General features: G+C 34.5%; 2 protein-coding genes and 1 pseudogene across 7 annotated transcripts; 1 reads left to right on the top strand and 2 right to left on the bottom strand.

The window, feature by feature from the left end:
- Window positions 1-443: 443 nt before the first annotated feature.
- On the bottom strand, window positions 444-1,287 carry LOC142538347 (high mobility group B protein 2-like; annotated as a pseudogene).
- Window positions 1,288-5,076: 3,789 nt separating this feature from the next.
- On the top strand, window positions 5,077-9,381 carry LOC142539745 (subtilisin-like serine-protease S). Its single transcript, XM_075645423.1, has 11 exons — window positions 5,077-5,534; window positions 5,623-5,717; window positions 5,828-5,925; window positions 6,069-6,227; window positions 6,712-6,823; window positions 6,917-7,445; window positions 7,532-7,626; window positions 7,723-7,965; window positions 8,044-8,158; window positions 8,338-8,524; window positions 8,627-9,381. Exons 1-11 carry the CDS (start codon window positions 5,439-5,441, stop codon window positions 9,187-9,189), a joined length of 2,292 nt encoding a protein of 763 aa, XP_075501538.1. The 5' UTR covers window positions 5,077-5,438; the 3' UTR covers window positions 9,190-9,381.
- A 697-nt stretch (window positions 9,382-10,078) lies between these two features.
- On the bottom strand, window positions 10,079-14,129 carry LOC142539744 (N-acylphosphatidylethanolamine synthase). 6 transcript variants are annotated; one of them, XM_075645416.1, is made up of 5 exons: window positions 13,855-14,129; window positions 13,207-13,334; window positions 12,524-12,609; window positions 11,877-12,014; window positions 10,079-10,841 (listed from the first exon to the last, which is right to left on the bottom strand). In XM_075645416.1, the coding sequence occupies exons 1-5, from the start codon at window positions 14,058-14,060 to the stop codon at window positions 10,536-10,538; spliced, it is 864 nt and encodes a 287-aa protein (XP_075501531.1). In that variant the 5' UTR covers window positions 14,061-14,129; the 3' UTR covers window positions 10,079-10,535. The 6 variants fall into 6 exon arrangements, with proteins under 6 accessions (XP_075501531.1, XP_075501534.1, XP_075501533.1 ...); XM_075645419.1 differs by having other exon boundaries at window positions 13,207-13,377; window positions 13,839-14,090; XM_075645418.1 differs by having other exon boundaries at window positions 13,207-13,349; window positions 13,839-14,090.
- Between the last annotated feature and the right edge of the window lie 4,771 nt (window positions 14,130-18,900).

The following is an 18,900-nucleotide window of genomic DNA, read 5'->3' as shown; positions in this document are numbered from 1 at the left end:
TAAAGTCGTATGTACGGCTTAGAGGGAGATCTTTCATATCTTTCGAGATCCACCCTACAATGTGGGGTAAAAAAGCCAAAATAAGTTATTTTAGTCCTTACAAAAAGAAAACTGATTGTTAAATCCCTTTTACGCTCATGTCACGCGAGGTACTGCAGAAGAAAAAAAGGAAAATCCGATCCAATTTATCTTCAATCAATCTTGGTAATTTTTGCAACTTTTGCACAAATGATTTCCAAACATGATACACAGAATATCTGAATAATGATAAAAGTGTACACTAATCATAAGATGGTTTAAATCTTGAAGAACGAAAGAGTGGATTATCATAAAGCAGCAGTGGGGAGCACAAGACAACAATGGAGTACAAAATAAACAATCCCATCTGACCTTTCGAGTGAGGAGTTAACTAAATTCGTTTCTTTTCGGACCAAATACAATTTGCTTGTCCATAGTTGCTCAGAGGAAATTGTTTATGGCATAATTTATAAACCCAAACTTCATCACGAGATAACATGGATTAGTATTCATCATCCTAAATATTTTAAGAATTTTACCCAAATGAAGTGTTAAAATTCCAAAAAGTATATTGATAATTGAAAATTAGAGTGAGGGAAAGAATCTGAAAACAACCCATCATACCTCTGCGCTGCCTTCGTCGTCGTCTTCGTCGTCATGGACTTCAGACTTCAACTTGTCGCTCTCTTCTTCAGCATCAGTTCCTTCGGCCTATTGAGTAATGATTTAAAGCGCTTTGGTAGATGAAAACGTAGATGTAATCGATAGTTCACTCGTGGCTAAAGAATCAAGAAATTACGATTTTCTTGTCGTAGGCCTGGGGGTTTTCTCGTATTCAGCCTTCCACTTCTCAGCCTTGGCGACAAAGGGAGCTTTATCCTGGAACGATTTCAAACGAATAATGATACATACTACCGTTCAAAAACAGAAGAAACAACTGAATAATTTAGATTTGAAGCGAAAGTATACATCATCGGACATCGATTTCCACTTGTCGCCAACCAGCTTTACCAACCTACGCAAATTTCCCACGACATAGTAAAATCAAACCATGTTCTCGTGATTTTTTTCTCAATCGGAGAGATGAAATAAATACTAACAGTGGCAACAGATTTGTTATTCGGAAGCTTTTCTTTGGGAGTAGCAATTGAATACGTAAAGAATATATATAAATACCTGCTGTACAGTCCGTTCCAAAGTTAAATATATCACTATCTACCCCAATTTCTTAATAAAAGGAGCCCAGCAAAGATCCGACAAATATTCCATATTTCACTTCTTTCTTCTTCATGCATCGCCAATAAGCCGGAGCCACGACTCCACCAGCGAATTTATCATGAATACGCAGCACATGCATCCACGGCTGCTTTTTTTCGTTGAAGCCTCGAAGGATCATGATCAGCTCTTAATGGAAATATAAACTCGATCGAGGCCTTTTAAATTTGTTTTTACAAAATAATTGGGCAGCTTACATACTCCAAGTTAATACTACCATCGATCTGCCTTACATATTTACGTTCTCAAGGGGTTCTCGTGCTTCATTTGTGGATATTTTTTCAGTTTCATTCCAAACTATAATAACGATTGAACATTATGTTAATTCACTGACTATGAAACAATAATCACCAAATCAGCATAATGAATAAACTTTGCTACTATTGCTATCTCAAAAATAATCTAAAAATCGTTTTTTAGATTAAAAAAATCACAAACTAAGATTAAAAAAAAAAAGAAGAAGTTATTTTACAGTTTCATATTCTTTATAGATATTTTTATTTTTCTAGGAAAAGAAGAGGATGACTCAAAACAAATCAAGTTGAATAATTTTTTTAATAAATAAAACACTTTAGAAAATTGGAACATGTTGCTATAAATTTTAAAAATATATATTATCTTCAAAACACAATGAATTTAGAAAGTTAAATAGCTACATAATCATCTTCTAGACAAAATAACAGAAGAAAAAGATATCAGCTAAAGCACGCAAATAAGAACAGAGGTAGAAAGCTAATTAGTTTCTCCGACACTTGTGACTAAGTGAAGTATATATAGGCTCAGTGGGGAAGAAGAGAGTTGAAGTGTGGTGAGTTTTGAGGAACATTACACACGAGAAATCACATAAAATATGTTCAAAAATCAGTAACAGATTGAAATGAGGCACAGAGGGCCATTATGCATTAAATTTTCTTTAGACTAAGGAAGACTCTAATTCACAATTGTTTATGCGATATCATTTTCTTCGGATATGTTCGACAATATTTCTTGGAGCAATTTACATGCGACAGAGTATTATGATCACAAGACAAGAGCAAAAGCAGATCGTGTGGCTAATTTCATCGACAGCCACACAAGGATCTAACATTCGAGCTCCTTTTGTTGAAGAAATTCACACATGTTATAGGATTCTTATATTTGTTTTGTCAAAAATATCGTAGTTGCCACCAGTTTTGTATCCAAGAAGATTAAAACACTTGTTAGCACATGGCTAAAATGTTGGATATATAATTTTATTTATATGAGTTTATATGTGATTTGTGGGTTGTCTATTAAGTCAAAGCTCAAAATTAAAGTGATTAGTTAAAGTTTTGGCTATTTGGATTTAATGTATTTAATAGGTTGTTGGCCTTTAATATGTAGATACATAAATACAATTTAATGTATTTAATAGGTTGTGGTCCTTTAATGTATCTTCACCTCAGTGAGTGAAGATCTTTGTACGAAGACCTCTTGAGAAGTATGTCAAGACAATTCCTCAGCCGCCAAATGTAGAGAGGTTTCGGCAGCTGCAAAAGCCGAACTAGGGATGTAAATGAACCAAGATGCTAGCGAACTATTCGGAGCTCAGCTTGATAAAAAAACTCGTTCGAGGTCATACATTAAACTTATTGAACTGAGCTCGAGCTCGATTTCGAGCTTGACAATTTTATCGAGTTTATCTCGAGCTTAAGGACATTAAGCTGATTAGCTCACGAGACTCTTCGCGAGCTCGAGCTCAGCTTATTTATGTGACTCGAGCTCTAGCTAGAGCTTGGCTAATTTGTTGGATCGCGAGTGTACAATAACTTAAGTATTGGAAAATAACTTACATTGTCCCACATCAATATCTAAGTGAAAAAGAAGAAATTGAAAAACTATAAAATGAAAGGATACCCTCTTAAATTCCCATATCATAGTCAGCACTTAGGCTAAGAATGACCGACGGACTCGTAAAAGAGCTTATGATCTCGAAAGTGAGCTTGTTTAAAGAACTAGAAAATGATCCCGCTTAACGAGCTTAGCTCGAGTCTACTCATTAAACACGATAAACAAGTTACTAACAAACCGAGCTCGAGCTATTCATGAGTTTAGTAATTTCAAAATGATCCGAGCTTGAGCCTAATGATAAAATCTCGAATCGAGCTCAAGTCGAGGTCGAGCATAGATTTACCTTAAACAAGCTGAGCTCGAGCTTGATTCGTCTCGTCTCGGCTTGACTCGTTCACATCCTATGACAAACGAATTTGAGGAGAATGAGGTATGTTTAGGGTTTAGACATTTTTAAATATGGAGGGTAATTGTGTCAATTTGTGGTATTTTTTCTCGTATCCTTAGCTCATCACACCTACTCAAAAGGATGTCTTCTCCACATGGAGAAGCATTTATCACATGCTTATTGAATTATAATGGGCTTTTTAAAAATATACCGAGCATGAGATGTCGGATGATAATTTATCGATAACTCACTTTTCAAGTGTACCAAACTATGCCTAAAAATTATAAATATTAAGAGATCAATCAAAATTAGTCGAGCTTTGATAGAATCAGACTAATTTTGTTCCACTATCATGAACAATATCGATAATTGATACAAAATATTAGGTATATTGCTAAATAAACTCATTATATAATCATGAGATTGGGCCTAAATCACGAGATAATGGTATCAAAAATGATTGTAATTCGAAACATCGAGTGATAAATTTTAAAAAGATTTTTTCGAGTCATTCTATCTAATTAATGGAATACTTGATGATACAATGGTTTTTACTCAGAAAAATCTTTGGTTTACCATATCGCTCACAGACCGACCATAGAACTTTGTAAAATAAGTGGAACACAATAACTATATGTTCTCAAACTCCGACAAAGGGGAACATTAATGAAAAACTGTACTTCAAACAGTTTGTTGTTCTTATTCAAACACATTTGGCATTGTGCTATAATTTTGTTTGATAATTGGATCGATCATTGATGAGTGGTGTTGCGACCAGGTCGTTGAGTTTTGAAGAATTAGTGATTTTACTAGTTTATAAGAGTTTACAATAAATTATAGCATCTTCGATCAACAAATTTTTAATAAAGATGAATACATAGTTAGATTTTTTTATAATGAAAAGGAAAACGAAATAGTTGCAACAATTCATGCTGTCATTGTCGGAAGACCTAGGATTGTATCTCAAACGTGTGGGGAGGTAAAAGGTCATTCATTGGAACAAAAAATATGTTGGCCCTCAACTTATGTTAGCATAATCAGAGTCGGTCTATGCTACACTGAGAGTAGAACTTTTAGTTTTTGTTTTATATAAGATGATCGGCCACTTGAAAATGAAAATTTTAAAAGACAAAAATTTGTGTGAGACGATCTCACGGGTCGTATTTTGTGGGACGGGTATCTATTTGGGTCATCCATGAAAAAGTATTACTTTTTATGCTAAGAGTATTTCTTTTTATTAGTAGGGTTGACGTGTCTCCATGATAAAATTCATGAGACTGTCTCACAAGAGTCTACTCAATTTAAAATCGATAATTACTTTTTTATTTTGAAATGATATATAGATCATTCATCTTGAACAAACACACAAATAGACTCCCGGTATGCCAAAAATACAGACACGAGACGCCCAGTTGGTCGATCTCACCATTCCCCTCCCCCAGGTCTACTAGGTTCGAGTCTTCTTTGTAAAATAAAAATAAAAAATGATAGACACGAACCCCAACAACATTCCTCCTTGTTCACCTGAAACAAGGGCGAATTTTGAGGAAAAGCAAGGTATAAAATAGTGTAACGTTGGCAGAAATTTAAGCAAAAGGAATACTTTTCAAACGGTGTGATGTGGATAACGGCGCGGGTGTCAACCTCGTGGGTGGGGGTTGTTTCAGTTACTTAAAAGCAAACGCCACCTTCTTCATCCTTCCTTGACGTTTTGTTTTCTTCCCTTTTTTTCCAGTGTTACTAACTTTCAATCCGAATCATACAATTCATTAGTGAAAATACCTTTACAATCATGATACATCATCATTATTATGTCCATATCCAGCTTTTCACCATTGTAAAAATTTTGCTATCTCCATTCTCCTGCGTTTTCTCTTTGCTCTGATGCTGTTTTGATTAATCTGCGTCTTTCTCCGCCATCCGTTCATCATAAGCAAGGATATACGAAATGGGTTCTTTGACAAATATTAAACAGACTGGTTTTGAACTGTATCTATTGCTATTCATTTTCCTTGCAGGAATTAGCTCATCTTGTTCGTCTAAGGTAAATTTTGTTCAAGTTTTCCCAATCTGGGATTGTAAATGTATTGATATTGAAGATGTTAAAAAGTGATGGTGTCTGTTTTCTACAGTTGTATGTGGTGTACATAGGCAGCAAAGGTAGTGCCGACCCAGATGATATTTTAAGGCAAAACCATCAAATTCTTTCTGCTGTTCATGGAGGAAGGTTAGTTTTCGTACTATGTCTCTCGATTTTTTGGTATTTTCCCCCATCTTTGGACTAATTGATCGCTTTTTTGTTCTTGATGCCAATACATGAATTGCTGCAAAACGCAGTGTGGAGCAAGCTAAGGCTTCTCATGTTTACAGTTATAGATATGGTTTTAGGGGCTTTGCTGCCAAGTTGACTGATGAACAAGCTTCTGAAGTGGCAGGCAAGCGCTCTATTTTGCAACTAAATGGAACTTTTGTTAAATTCCTGGTGAAAAGATTGGCTAGTGATTCGAAATATACATGGGGTCACAATAATTAACCGAACATGTTTCAATTCAGTACTAATCTTATCGTTGCTCCTCAGAAATGACCGGAGTGGTATCTGTGTTTCCCAATACAAAAAGGAGTGTTCACACCACACATTCTTGGGAATTCATGGGACTCAATGCTGAAGAAACTATGGAGATCCCAGGTTATTCTACCAAGAACCAAGTTAATGTCATCGTTGGATTTATTGATACTGGTGAGTTCTTAAATGCATTACAGAATAGTATGGAACAAACACTTGCTTTTTTATGCTTTACTTTTTGTGGTTTCAAAGCATCTGCTAAATTTAGTTTTTTTTTTTATTGTTTACATTATTGTCTGTTTGACTGACTGCCATGATTGAATGAGTTAAAGGCTACTGAGAGATGGCAATTAAATTAAATTTACCTAGTAAATGTAGTTTTAAAACTATCTTTACTCTACTCCGAAAGATTTATTTTTCATCTGATATCATAATTATATCACTTGGTTTGCGCGATCCTTGCTACTGTGTGTTGCCTTGCTGAAAAAATCCGATATCATATAAATTGCATCTTTTTTCCTTACAGAGAACTAGTTCTTTTTTCCTTACAGAGAACTAGTAAATTTTCTTGGATGATCAAAATTCACTCTTGCTCTTTCCCTTTCTTGTAATCTAAAAATTAAATCTTGGGATTTACACAAGGCCATTTATATCTCAGGAATTTGGCCAGAGTCCCCAAGTTTTAGTGATGTTAACATGCCCCCAGTGCCGGATGGATGGAGGGGGCAATGCCAAGCAGGGGAAGCATTCAACATTTCTGCATGCAACAGGTTTATATCATTTTAATCCTACCGTCACATATTATTGGATTTCTTGTATTCATTAATTAGAGTTGAAGGTCTGATGACTTTGTCTTCCTCAAGGAAATTGATTGGTGCCAAATACTACCTGAGTGGCTACGAAGCCGAAGAAGAATCGGATGAAACTATATCTTACAAATGTCCAAGGGACAGCTCTGGCCATGGGAGCCACACAGCTTCAATTGCTGCTGGTCGTTATGTTGCTAACATGAATTACAAAGGGCTGGCAACCGGTGGAGCCAGAGGTGGAGCTCCAATGGCTCGAATTGCTGTATATAAGACGTGCTGGAGCTCGGCTTGCTATGATGTTGATTTGTTGGCTGCATTTGATGATGCGGTACGAGACGGCGTGCATATTTTATCGGTTTCCTTGGGGTCAGATGAACCTCCGATGGATTATTTTAGTGATGCCATCTCTGTGGGATCGTTTCACGCTGTTAGCCATGGGATAACTGTGGTTGCCTCAGTTGGAAACAAAGGAAATCCGGGTTCTGCAACAAATCTTGCTCCTTGGTTGATCACTGTGGCAGCATGCTCAACAGATAGGGATTTTGCATCGGATATCTTTCTCGGAAATGGAGCTCATATCTTGGTAACCAGATTAAAACCCTTATTGGTTGTAATAGCGAAGTTAAATCTTTGATACTCTGTGATTTCAACCATTTTAATCTCAAATAGGGTGAAAGTCTGAGTCTAGCGAAAATGAATATCTCAAGAAGGATCATCTCCGCTTCTGAAGCTTATGCGGGATACTTCACTCCTTATCAATCCAGGTGAATCAAAAGGTAGTTTGTTTCGTGTTCAATCTTGATATTAAACCTCCATCTGAAATCTCAAGTTATATTAGTCTTTCGTGTTCATCATACTAGCTACTGCTTGGATAGCTCTTTGAATAGTACGAAGGCCAAAAATAAAGTTCTGGTGTGCCGACATGCTGGGAGCTCAACAGAGTCGAAGCTGGCAAAAAGCGTGGTTGTTAAAGAAGCTGGAGGAGTTGGAATGATTCTTATAGATGAAGAGGATAAAGATGTTGCTGTCCCTTTTGTAATTCCAGCAGGAATTGTTGGAGAAGAAACTGGAAACAAGATTCTATCATACATAAATAAAACAAGGTTTGTTCTGTCCCAAAGAATCTTAATGATTTTCTTGAATTTCTAAATCCCTTTTCACTGATTGAGTTATGGAAACAGGAATGCTACCTCGATGATTCTTTCTGCCAAGACTGTTTTAGGATCCCATATTGCTCCACAAGTAGCAACCTTTTCTTCAAAGGGTCCGAATACATTAACTCCTGAAATTCTTAAGGTAACATTCATTCTTCAAGATTCTTCTTTTCCACGTTCTCTTTTCGTTCTCTTTTTGTATAACCAGAAATACCAAGTTACTGCCCTTTAGTTTGTCAATCATGAAGCAAGAAATGTTACACTTAAGGTTTCCCTTTAACCGGTTCTCATTCCTGCCTTGCACGTGTACCAAATTTGTAGCCTGACATAGCGGCACCTGGATTGAATATCTTGGCATCCTGGTCTCCGGCAATTTCGAAAATTAATTTCAACATACTTTCTGGAACTTCAATGGCTTGTCCCCATGTAACCGGAATTGTTGCCTTGATAAAAGCCATCCACAAGTCTTGGTCCCCATCTGCCATCAAATCTGCACTCATGACTACGGGTAAAAAAAGAAAAGCTTAAAGCAAATTTCTGCTTAAAAGATGCATGTGTGAGCGTCACGATTTTTTAATGAAGAATCTTTAGTATACAAAGTTTGGTGCAGCTACTATGCTGGACAAGCATCGGAAACCAATTACAGCTGGCCCAGATGGACGAAAGGCAAATGCATTTGATTTAGGCTCTGGTTTTATAAACCCAAGAACGGTTCTGGATCCAGGTCTAATTTATGATTCAACACCCACAGATTACAAAGAGGTTCTCTGCTCCATCGGTTATAGCGAGAGATCTCTTCGTATGATCACAGGAGACAATAGCACTTGCAGTCCAACCTTCGCAACACCATCTAGCCTTAACTATCCCTCAATTACGGTTCCCAATCTGAAAAAGACGTTTATGATCAGTCGAACGGTGACTAATGTGGGAGGCCCAAGAAGTATCTACAGAGCAGTAGTGTTTCCTCCCGCAGGGATAAATGTTACCGTAGTGCCCAAAAGACTTGTCTTCACAAGGTATTTGCAGAAGATGAATTTCACCGTGAGGTTTGAGGTAACAGGTCCGGTTGAAGATTACGTTTTCGGGTCCTTGTCATGGAGGAACAAAAGATCTTGGGTTACTAGCCCCTTGGTTGTGCGGGTTACACGTTCCAAGTTAAGTTTAATGGCATAAATGGGCCTCATTTTAAACAACTGGGAAATGAGGTAATCTGGTTGCCAATTCAAACTTGATTGCTTGATCGATTTCAAGATTCAACTAGCCTACTTCTTGCAATTGTACTGCTGTGTCCATTGTAGAGTTGTATCAGCTATTTTTTTACTTCTTTCACCTGTCAAATTTCATTTTCAGGTAAATTTTGCCAAAGCAGTGTTTGCCCAGTTGGATTTACCACGAAACAATATTGGAAGGTTATTTGAGAGCAAACTACAAATTTCTTTGTTTTTTGAACAGTTCTCTTGTGAGACGGTACCGATATTCACAATAAAAAGTAATATTCACAATAAAAAAATAATATTTTTTATGGATGATCCAAATAAGATATCAATCTCACAAAATATAACCCTTAAGACCGTCTCACGCAAGTTTTTGCCTTATTTTTTTTTGGCAAGTAAAGCAAACCACTTTTTTTTTTTCGAGAAGCAAACCACAAAATTTGACAACACTTTATTTTGTACAAAGTCTCACGTATGACATTATGCTCTATGTATTACAATTTAGCATATCACAAAATTATTAACGTCTACTAGATTACTATTAAATTTAGCATGGCATTAATAATTTAATTTAGTATCACTTATGCCATGCACCGCCGCCACCATGCTTTTAAACTATCTTTTTGAAAAATACAAGGTTCATTTTATACATTATTAATTAATTAAGAATTCTATATAAATTTATAACAATACTTAAAAAGTCCGATTAATTGTGGACATTAATAATTTAATAGTTTTTACTGTAAATAAAAACTCCTTTAAATTGTTTCTCTGAGTTTATCAACTTTTAAAAAGAGAAAAATGAATATATAATAAGCATTAGTTAAAATAACATAGCTAAAAAAATATAAATCAAATATCAATTTCTATAAAAATAGAGAATATTTCAACTATCTGATAAATTATAATTAGTATCATAAATAAAATTTTGTATTTAACTTTAACTAATTTATACCATCAATTATATTTATACAACTTGTCAATCACCTGACGTTAAAATCCCTCATTAAAGCCGGAAGCGCCACGGGTTTAGCAATGATCATAACTTTGCCATGATACAAAAATGTTTCCCAGTTACAACACTAAACATGGATCTAGCACTCGAAATTTCAATGTATTTCAGAAGAAGCCTGGATTTTAGAAAAATTACAGTAAAAGATAATCACTGAACTTAATAAAATCAAAAGGTAAACTGACCTCCAAGTTTATGGAAAAATCCCCGAGCTAAAAATATACCGAGATTCTGGACGAAAAACGAACTCGAAACTTCGGCAATATGCTGTTCCATCCTCAAACCATCAAGACTCAGTTGCGTGCCTTTTTAAATGTTTTACCAGCAGAAGAAGCAGCATTCCGCAAATCCTCCATGACCACCTGAATGCGTTCTGAAATAATTTTATACAGACATCTTTGTGCTGCTTCATCGAGTCCACAAGGAGTAGTGTTGGGCCATCCAACACTAGAAAACGATAAATCCCTTGACATCTCTACAGCCCTCGGCTTTAATTTAGGGATGTCGAATATCATTGGTTCACCGATAACTATTCTTATCTCCCTGTTCCACAAGGGAAAAGGAGGTCGTCTTCCAAAGATATACTTCTCGGGCATTACCTGTAAATACAATAGAGGAGAGAGGAGATAAATTAGGAGTAATTACAAATATCAACCATCAGATACACAGATTAATTGCCCTGCACCATGAAAAGTTCGATAAAATCTAAAACGTTTCATAAATTCAGTGCTATTATCATTCAAAAAGTGTAGAATCAGTTTTGAGTACCACACTCTCATGAGCCAGACTGTTTGTAAACGAATCACTAGCATAAGTACCAAAATTATATACAGCGTTTTAATAGTGAAGTCCACCTTACATACGAAACTGTCTCAAATCCAAAACATACGATATCTATTGCCAGAAGTTTATTTGCAACTCTCGAGAATGCCAAGAAAGCCCAACCCTGTTTTTCATGGGAACTCAAAATTTTACGTAGGCTAAACTGACTCCTATATAGGTGACTCAGATATAGAGTGGGTATTATTAGTGAATGGCATTCATTTACACAGAATAATAGGTTCCATATAGAAAGCAAAACAAAGACGAACACAAAATAAAAGGCATTCTCCTGGATAAACTAAGGACGTGATTTGAAAGACATTTCTAACATAACTTATATTTTCCAATTATGTTCAGTTGTTACATAAAATATAAATAAGTAGTCCTTCACGGAGAATCTACATGTGTTATTATTGTTATTATTATTATAAAACCCGGTCCTTTGTTTCCTCAGCTATCACTTTTGATGCACCAACAGTTTGTTCATCTCAGTACTACATGGTATAATATCTCAATTCAATGCTTTCCTCATTGATTCAACAATATGAAACGTGTGAAATTCACATCCCTGATCAGTATGCAAGCAAGTCATCATAGTTGATATTGATAAGACGTTAAAACAAAAAAAAAACTGCCTCCAAACCTCAATACCCAGCGGACTAAGATGATGTTGGCCTCATGCAAAGAAGATAGATCAACCAATTTTAATACAAAAAGGAAAGCATGATCGTTATACAAAGTAAGAAATGAAAAGGCACAAATTTTTCAATGGTAGGGATCACTTACTTTAGACTTTTGACAAGAAGGATTACCTTGTCAAAGCCATTATGAACTATAGGCAAAACTATTGGAGTTATGGGGGCTCGAACAATGAGACTGGCAGCCCCCCACTTCAGTCTTCGTATAGGTGCATCTTCTTGACACACTTTTCCCTCTGGAAATGTATGCAACTGTTTGTTTGAGTTGAGAGAGAAAAACTTCAGAACCACAACTCAATCCAGACAAACCACTAACCGAAAGGCTCAGAACAGACACTGGGCAATAATTTCATTTTGTGCCCACGGTATTTGTATTCCATGGATTCGTGTAAGCTTACTACATGCCAGACTTACAGCAAAACAAACATCAAGTATGACAATACACACGAGTCACTCCAAATCATTCCCTTACTTGAGCATTACAGATTTCACCAAAATCGTCATCATCAGATAAAATTTTAGCAGTTGAAGCTATAAGATATACTAAGTAGTCACAAACAGGAAATGCCTAGCTTTGACTTCTTTAGTTGTTAATCCCTGCACAATAGTATATACATTTCATGCGCAAATCCAAGATATTTATCACAGTTGTTTCACATATGAATGTTTCTGCATTCAGGAAACCTTGTGTGAGTTTGTACGATCAAGTACAGGAGGTATATTTTCAAATATGTAGAAAAAGAACTGAGTGAATAGAGAACCCAGGATCCATCTCTCAAGTAGTCAAGAGCCTCATTCATATGCTCCTGATAGATTCCACCTCCCCTTGTTATCGGAATACATTTACCTATAAAGTTTACACTCGATGAATTAGACAAACTCGAGTTCAGATCGCAAAATTTGAAGAAATCAATAACAACTTACCACTAGAATAAAGTGAAATAAGATAAAATAACAACAGAAACAACCTTGCGTGCGTAATTTCGAGTTTCTGGTGGGATTGATTCTCAACTTAAATGTCCGGCTTCAACAATAATATGCATGGTGATTAATATCTTAAACAATTAAACCTAATAGAAAATAATAAAAAAGAGACATATGCCATTTAATCGTTAAGATGGACTAGTGTCAAAGTATATGTGTCACACGCAGCCAACCCAGCAGTAAAATCTTGAATAAGAGACATCAGTTTTCAAAAATCAGAACCACGGGATGTTTTGATATATTCATCCTAAAGTCAAATCTCCAGTTCCCTCTGGTGAGCTTCAGTTACAAGTTTAAGTTCTTGATTTAAGTAGCCGAACCATTCACAACTGAGTTTGTAAAAAAACTGAATCAGAACAATATAACAGTCGTTGTGATGTAGTTGTGGGCATGAAATATAATAAATAGCCACGTCACTCATTCATCAATCAAGGAACCATTGAAACATGAAAAAACGCACCAAGTCGGAAGAAATACGACAACATGGAATTTTTGAAGCATATGTCTTCTGCAGCTAGTACCCATCTACCAAACTTTGGGTCCGTGATTGGGAAATCCTTAAGCCCCCACATCAACGGGTCATCCATCCTGAATCAATAGAAACTGTAATAAGTTGAGAACTTGATTCTTGCTGCATGATTCGAGATAAGAACATCATTCCAGTGTTAAATCCAATAAGACGACATAAGCATTACATTCTAAAGATACAAAATGCAAAGAAACCAAATGTTTCAGTGACATTCACTACATGATTCGAGATACGACTGTTATTGCATTGTAAAATTCAATTAAATAACATAAACATTACATTCTTGAAGAACACTACACAAAAAAAACAAATCTTTCAACGAGACTTGTAAGCTGATTGCTAGATTTCTTGCCCCCAGAGGTCGTCGTTATTAAGGCTATTCAATAAAAATTCATGAAGATAGTAATAAAAACTCGATGAATGAAAAGATCCAGTGGTTCTACCACCAGAAGTAATCAACTGTCAAAAATTAACATGCTTTTTCAATAAAACTCGACTCCTGAGAAAGCAGGATCAAATTCAAATCGAAAGGGGTACTTTCTTTATTTCGAAAAGAAAATTACATAGAGAATGACTGACGTTGACATATGATTGCTGACAGTGAGTAACGGGACGCCGGAAGGGCGGGATCGGACGAGGCGGAGGAGGGTTTCGACGTTGTAAACTGTGGTGGTATTGAACAGATTTACTACTGCCTTAGAGAGTGCTCCCACGGCCAAGAACACTATCCTCCGAGGTATTCCACCCAGGTGGTCCGCTCTCGCCGCCCACTCCATCTTCCTCATCCCGCCGCCGCCGACGTGACCGTTTTCCAATTTTTTGATTTCTTGTGGTTTTTTTTTTGAAATTAAATAATATAAATAGTAAAAGATTTTGTTTATTAAAAAACAAAAAAAAAATTATAATAAACCGGATTTAAAATCCCGCTTCCTAAGGACCGGGATTTATAAGCCCGGCCCCTTCTTATAATTTTTTTTAAAAAAATCTTAAATTATATTTTTTAATTACACTTATTATTAATTCATTAAAGTTACTTTTATTATTATAAGTTACTTTTATTAATAATATATTTCTTATTAATTTTAATAATAATTTTTTTATAAAAAATCTGGTTTCATATTATTCTTAATTTATTTCTTATTAATAGTTTCACTTAAGGAGTATGTGAAAGAATTTCTAGTTATTTTGAAGTGATGTTTTTAGAGATTATCTTTTCTATATTATAATAGTTGAGAGGATTAAAAAAAATATTTGAGTAGGACAACAAAATTTCTTCCCTTTTTCCCTGTTTTTCAATACCAAAAAACATTTTTTTCTACCATAATATTATTATTATTTTTTATTGAAATTAATCTAATATAAAATAAATTTTTTGACATACACAACAATGTGACGAACACATTAATTATAATATTCATATCAAATTACAAATATTTAATATTCATTCTATAAATTGATTAAATAATACTTCAAATATCTAATATTATGTTACACGCAACGTGTGTGCCTCAATTGCTTGTAAAGAAGTGCGTGAGAAATGAGAATCAAAAGCAAAGTTTTCGGAAATAAAAAATGCAAAAATTGCGTCAAAAATTAATTTTTAGTAAAATTACAACAATTTATTTAACATATGTAACATATATCTCTCTAAATTATCTAATTTCTTACTACCTATAAAAATTATGTTTTTTAATTTAAATCATAATATGTGTTGTTAGAGGTTGTTTTAAAATTACTGAAAATAACCAAAATATTTCATTAACTGTCTTTAATATATAATACCAGGATTTTTGGTTGTTACACATTACTTGATATATATGTATATGAGTCCTTTGTTAAATGCATACACGACTTATAAACCAAATAGCATTTGAAACATTTATTTTTATATTAAATATTAATATAGCATAGACCTATATTAAATAATAAATTAACTTCTATGTTTCAGAATAAATTGTCAGTAAATATTTAAATATTCTTTTAAAATACCTAAAAATGAACGATTTGATAATTTAATAAAACTAACAATTTAAAATAAATATAATCAAAATATAACGATATATGATAAATAGAGTAAAATGATTTAAAATCATCAATATTTTAGTATTTCATGATCTCTTGAATGAATAAATATTATCCTTTTGTCTATTTTAATTGAATATATTATATATACAAAATTTAAATATTTTAATACATATGTAAAATAGTCGTCCGATTTTTTCTTCTATTTTTAAATTTACAAACCGAGAACCGAACCGAACCGAAATAACGAGAATTCAAAATCAAAATCGTTTTTTTAACCGTTTAAACCAAATTTTGCGGTTCGGTCCACCAAATTTTGCGGTTCGGTCCGGTTTTTCGATTTTAACTATTTAATTAACACATTTAGTACGAGGGTCAGTTATTTTAATCACAATTTATTAACACGCAATTATGATTACTTAATAGAATAACGGAAAAGTTAGTTAAAGATCGTTTTTGGACCTATAAAAATTTCGAAATGACTTTCACGTAAATAAAAAAAACCAAAAGTCAAATACTCAAAATAATCAACATACACCTTCAACAAACTTGACTAGCATAAACAAGTGTCGGTCATATACAAGCATAACATAAACAAACCAAAAATATCATAGAACCGGCAAGACTCGATAATGATATAAAACAATCGTCAAAATATTCTAAATGTTAGAGTATATGCCCTACAAGCCAACTGTTGGCTGGAGATTTTATTGACTCAGTTGTAATTAACAATCTTTATTTTAATAAAATTCATTATTTCATGGTTTGTTATTTCTTTATCTGTATACCCATGTTATCAAAAATAGATAAAGACCTTGATTATACTTTAATACAAATGAATCGTAATTCGATGTTGAAACTCGTTTGTAAACACTGTATAATCTAAATTCGTTCCTAGTCGATTCAGCCGCCTAAAACATGGATAAAGGTCGTTTGAACTTGAGACTAACATCTGTGATGTTGTGTACTGCGTTTCTTGGTAAGGGCATATATAGAGATGTTCAAACATGCAGATGGGTAGTCATATGATGATTATACCGAACAACCCTCCCTCGGACTTTCCAAGTGGTTATCATTCATCGAGAGGATAAGTCTGTGGTTATGATTGTACACCATTAGTCCTTACGACCCGGGACAACACTGAGGCTCTATATGCTAGGGTTGTGCTTTGACTCGTTTACCGGCTCCAGGAGAGTCATCAGGTGGCGAGGTTGGGTACAGTTGCGACACATATAGGAGCCAGTGCATTGTAGTCGAGGATTCACCGCTCACCTGCGGGTGTGGATATCCTATGTGATATGATGTAATAATAGTGCATGGAATCTCTGGCCAGAGTATGAGATGTACGTTGGAGAAAGAGTTCTCCAATAGTACACGCGATGCCACTATTAAAGTTATCACATAGTTATCGAATTATTATACAACCCTCGATGAACCAATGGTTGCAGATTCGATCGGGATATATGAGATGAAGGGACCGTACTGTACGTTAATCATAATCGACTGTTTCTTGCAGGCACTATCAGTGATACCTAGGGGATCATGGGGCGATGCTACTAGACGCTCTTACCATGATCCGATGGGTGCAATCAGAAATGAGTTCTGACATTCTTGATCAAGGTGTTGATGAAAAGAATGGGGCTAACTAGGGTAAGCCCGAATAAAGGATTATGTCCTGAATCACAAAGAGTTGTGAACTCACGGCTAGCTGAATCCCTGAACCATTGAGGGTCACACAAGTACTGGATTGTTTGTTCCCGTTGAGAGAATAAATTCAAGAAGTTGAATTTATATTATATAGTAAATTCAAGGGGTTGAATTTATGATAATTAAATTTTGAGAGAATAAATTCAAGGGGTTGAATTTATAAAATTTGAGAATTTAATTTATTAAACTCAAATGTTGGGTTTATTAAATATTAAATTTTGGAGGTGATGAAAATTCAAGTAGTTGAATTTATAATTTAAATAATAAATTCAAATGTTGAATTTATAATGATTTAATTTATTAAACTCAAAAGTTGAGCTTATTGATTAATAAATTAAATATGATGGATAATATGTTTAATGGGCTTGTAAGAGTACAAGTCCAACATATTAAATAGTTAAAGTTATTAATGAGCCTTGATTAATGGATTAAACTAGTGTGACTAGCCCAATTAATTAATCAAGCCAATTAATGTTAATTAAAGGGCCCAATTATTATATTATGATAATTAGGTCATTGGTTAATATAAATAAGAGTAGAGAAGAGAAACCCTAGCCACCACCTCATAGTGATTTTCGAAAATCACCTCACCTCTTCTCTCAAATATTTCGGCCACCTTGAATTATTTTTAGGGTTTGAGCCGTCTCTCGATATTCGATCTCCAACGTAAATCTCTTCCAATATTTCTAGTGCAATTTGGAAGAGGAACACACAATTCAGTCGTGGACTTGATAGGAGGATTTCATCGAAGAAAGTTCGTAGGGAATCAACAAGAGCTAATCCGTTAATACCGGATCAGTTGGTGTCCAGTGATTTATTCACCAAAGGTATAACGATTCTAACATCCTATGTATGTTTTGTTAAAATCATACGAGCGTCCAAATCAAAACACATCTTGAATGTCAAGATCTAAAATTTTTAAAAAACTTACGATGCGTTTAAGCGTGTAGAAAACCAGATCCTACACTAAATACATCATAACGCTACTTGAGACATAACTCCGGTAAAAATACAACTCTGTAATATGTACGTATATTATTTGGGAGGCGACAACACTACAATACATAAATATATGCGATCACACTCTCAAGGAGCTCTGGTACTTTCATATGCTTCCTCTTGAATACCTAAAGTCGAATCACATGTACCACCTATTATGTTCACACACAAAAGATACGACATTCCTCTCTCGTGGGTCATAACTCTAGTACGAGACATCAAGAATCACGAAATATAACATAAAAATGCAATGATGTTTATGCATGAACATGTACAAGATATCGAGATATTAGTAGTCAAATTATCGATACTCAACAATCATACATAATATGTTCGAGTTGGTACATGCCTTAGTGGACCGTGCCAAGGGATATGGCCTCACTCTCTATGCCGGCAACTGCCTAAGTTGGACCGAATGTCTGATGTCCAAAAATCTCCAAGACACGATATATTATGATATAACATATCTCAACCGAAATATAAATGAAGTTTAATAATAGATAAACTCAATATAATATGTTCATTGATATCGATGTGTCTAACTAAATAAAAATATACGTGGACAAAATAAAGATTTTATTTTATTTTGTACATCAATTACCAACTGATAATATGTGACTCAATTCATAATATCTTAAAAATCAACACATAACATAAAAAAAAAACAAGTTAATTTCACACAAATGAGTATGTATAAAATTCGCGAAAACATTGTATTTTTTAGTTTTGTATATTGTTCTTTTTAAAATTTTGATCATATATACTGTTGAAATTTAAATTTTAATGTGTTATCTTTGGGTTTTGGGTAATTTTATTCATTTTCAATGTGGCGCAAATATGCACCAATACAATGTTAATATGTGTAGTATCACATAAGCACTCATGACAAAAAAATGA

This window comes from Primulina tabacum, chromosome 3 (genome assembly GCF_025594145.1).
Source record: "Primulina tabacum isolate GXHZ01 chromosome 3, ASM2559414v2, whole genome shotgun sequence".
Lineage (NCBI taxonomy): Eukaryota > Viridiplantae > Streptophyta > Magnoliopsida > Lamiales > Gesneriaceae > Primulina > Primulina tabacum.
The sequence above is the reverse complement of the archived record's forward strand: the minus strand, read 5'-3'. Positions and strand labels throughout refer to the sequence as shown.